At 37.2% G+C, this 3,313-nt stretch overlaps 1 protein-coding gene across 1 annotated transcript in view; it reads right to left on the reverse strand.

Annotated features, from left to right (window-relative positions):
* Positions 1-1,268: 1,268 nt before the first annotated feature.
* Positions 1,269-3,313, reverse strand: part of LOC107570487 (dihydropyrimidine dehydrogenase [NADP(+)]-like) — a 106,722-nt gene continuing 104,677 nt past the window's right edge. The window contains exons 16-17 of the mRNA XM_016256714.1: positions 2,180-2,320; positions 1,269-1,773 (exon numbers count right to left, since the gene is read on the reverse strand). Of these exons, the coding sequence (XP_016112200.1) occupies positions 1,609-1,773; positions 2,180-2,320 (306 nt within the window). The 3' untranslated portion in view covers positions 1,269-1,608. The remainder of the gene's footprint in view (positions 1,774-2,179; positions 2,321-3,313) is intronic.

Consider the following 3,313-nt stretch of genomic DNA (forward strand, 5'->3'; position numbering starts at 1 on the left):
GGAGGAAAAGAGGGTGTGCTCTCATTTGTCCTATTAACATTTATGAATAATTTAACCTGGCATGCCTGGCCAGGGTCCAGACACATCATTTCTTAATTGCAATCAGACGGAGGAAGTAGGTTGATGCACAGTGATGTATGAATGACAGCTGGGGGAAGAGATATGCTGCAAGGGAGGATTCAGCTTCAGCACACGACTTACTGTGATAACTATCGCAATTTATACACTCCTTATTGACCTGATGCTGTGCATATGGAAATATGATTTGGTCCTGATATATTAATAATAATAATAGTAATATTAAAAAAGAACAATTTAATGAAAAGCCAGACAAGTGCAAATAATGTAAAGCATTACAATCGTCGAAACGTATCTGTAAGGCTGTTGAAGTGCAGTTCTGGCAGCTAATAATGAGCGTGCTTAAGGGACTTCAGTAAATTTGCTGAACCTTCTCATCGTGCTTGGCATGGTTGCTAATTTTTCAAAGGCAAACATTTTTACAAAGCAAGTTAAGTCGCAGCCAAATTAATGGAGCTCCAGTGCAAACTTTAGATTTATGGCGGCCCGGTTTTGTTTCTAATCCCTTGTTATTGTGCGGTTATAATAAATGATGAAATAACTCTGACATGTCAGGCTTCTGTTTTTCAAAAGCAGCGTTTCCCTGTATTTCAAACACGAAACCACTCAGAGAATGAGCGGCCTGCATCTCGGAGATGAAAACAATAGCATTTTAATTAACTCCGTCTACTGTCTTGTCCACTGCTCCCAATCGGATGTTTGTTCGCAGATGTAACAATTATCGGAAGATCATATTAGCACAACAGAGACTCAGCATAAACCTTTCAGACTTGTGTTTGTATCAGCCCCAGTGAATGCTTTGTTTAGCAAAACAAATCAATCGGGACATTAGAGGAACCGTTCTAAACATCATTAGAACGATTTGTTCTGTGTCTAAACCTAAAGCTGCTCTTCAAGAAGCCTAAACAGTCTGCGAGTGAAACGGTTCAAACTCACAATTAGTCTGGTGATATTTTATTCAAATTAATTATGGCTCATACTTGATTTTTTTTTTATTATACCTCATACTTGATATTTATTACTAAATATGTCTTGAGATTTAATTACTAACAAACATTAAACAAAGCAAACCTGCTTTATAAATAAGTATGCTTATGTTCTACATTATTATTAATCACACTTACCAGTCACATAATTCATTTTCCTGAGTTGCAAAATAATAGTGAAAATGAGACTTCAATACTGTCAATTATTAATATTCTCGCTTTATTATTTATATATATTATTATTTATCAGAGAAAATAAAAGCACATCACCATCTTTCTAAATCAATAATCCCTTTCACTTTTGAAAGGGACAAAAAATAACATTGCACTGTGTTGTTTTGAAATAATGCAACTCTTCTGTGCCAGCACAATTATTCTAGCATACCTGGCTTGGGAATACAGGCAATTATTTCTGCTGGCTAATTATTCGTTTTCATAATAAAGGTAATTTTTCACACAGCAATTATAAGTGGAATTGATGCTTTGAATGAGACGCTGCTCCTTGGTTTTCTTTCTCTCTGGTCAGGTGGTGCGACAGCGTGCTTTAGCAAGCGGGATAAACAGGCAGGCCCCTCTTGGGCACGTACGGCGTTGTCCTGGTAACCATTTTGATGCAGTCGATGATGGGGCACACGCTCAGGCAGAGAGTGCAGCCGGTGCAGCTGTCCATGATTACAGGAAGATGGGTCTCAGGATCAAACCTAATAGCCTGCAAAAGAAGACGAAGGGGAGGGAAAAACAGCTATTACGTTAGAGCAATTATCGACTCTCCATAGGAGGATTTCCCCACTCCTGGGAGAGCTTTTCATGGAGGGAAAAAAGCAACAACAATGACAGCAGCTAGCACAACAGTATCGTTCTTTAAGGTAAATAGCTGGCCTGCTTCGTCGCACATCAGCCTTATTCATTTCAGACTCTGCGCTTGTCTCTTTATGTTTTCAAAATGCAAGGCCAATGGCGGTGAATGAACTCTATAATCAAGTGACCTCTAAAGACAACATATAACCTGAAAACATTTGCTAGCTTCCCGTATTTTAGCAAATGAAATCCAGTAGTAACTGTTTTCTTGTAAATAACATCCTTATCGTGTAATTATCTAATGTGTGCATCTGTACCTGGTAGCCTGAGTCGTTGCAGGTCATGTAGCATTTGCCACAGTTGACACACATCTCTGGATCGATGAGGGCCTGCACTTGTTCCATGTTGTCCAGCTCCTGGTAGGCACCAATATGCTTCAGCGCTCTGGCAATCACATCCTTTGCAGAGAGGAGAGGCAGGGATTAAACGGCAAGAAAAACAGCCGTGGCGTCTCAAAGAAACAGTTTGAAAGGCAGCATTCCTTTCTTAAGTTAGCTTAATTAAATCAGCGCTGGAAGGAGCGGATCGGTTTTGATATCTGACTGGTAGTTTGTGATCTCCATTTCCTCCTAGAGATCCTTTACAGCATAATCACCTCAAGGAATAAAGCCTTTTAATGTTATGAGCAGGCAGGAAAACTGCATGTGCTACAAGACAGCCTCACAGATTACATGAGGACAAGCTGCTCACGGTGTGTGTGTGTGTTCACTGCTGTGTGTGTGCACTTTGGATGGGTTAAATGTAGAGCACTAATTCCGAGTATGGGTAACCATACTTGGCCACATGTCACATCACTTTCACTTTCACTAAAAATAATCAAAGAAGCTAATTAATTTATGTACTCTACCGTTCAAACTTTTGGCTCGGCAAGATGTTTTTGAAGGAAAGCCTCTTATGCTCACCAAGCCTGTTTTTTTTTTTATTTTTATTTTTTTATCAAAAATATAGTACAAACAGTAATGTTATGAAACATTGTTTCAATTTAAAACAAGAGTTTTCTATTTTATTATATTTAAAATGGTAATTTCTTCCTATGATAGCAAAGCAAATTACTCCGGTCTCTACTTTAGTGTCACATGATCCTTCAGAAAGCATTCTAATATATAATTTCTTATTATTATCAATGTTGAAAACGGGTGTGCTACCTAATATTTTTGTGGATAAGGTGAAACTTTTTTTTCCACGATTTTTTGATGAATAGAGATTTCAATTTTTTTTTTTTTTGGAAAATTTAAAAATAAATATTTTATAACATAAATGCCTTTACCGTCACTTTTGATCAATTTGATGCTTCCTTGCTAAATAAAAGTATTAATCATCTTTATAAAAATTACTTTACTGACCCCAAACCTTATATGTAATATATGTATGTATATATATATATATATATA

The sequence above is a fragment of the Sinocyclocheilus grahami genome, unplaced genomic scaffold (genome assembly GCF_001515645.1).
Source record: "Sinocyclocheilus grahami isolate Dianchi unplaced genomic scaffold, SAMN03320097.WGS_v1.1 scaffold1465.1, whole genome shotgun sequence".
NCBI classification, from domain to species: Eukaryota; Metazoa; Chordata; class Actinopteri; order Cypriniformes; family Cyprinidae; genus Sinocyclocheilus; species Sinocyclocheilus grahami.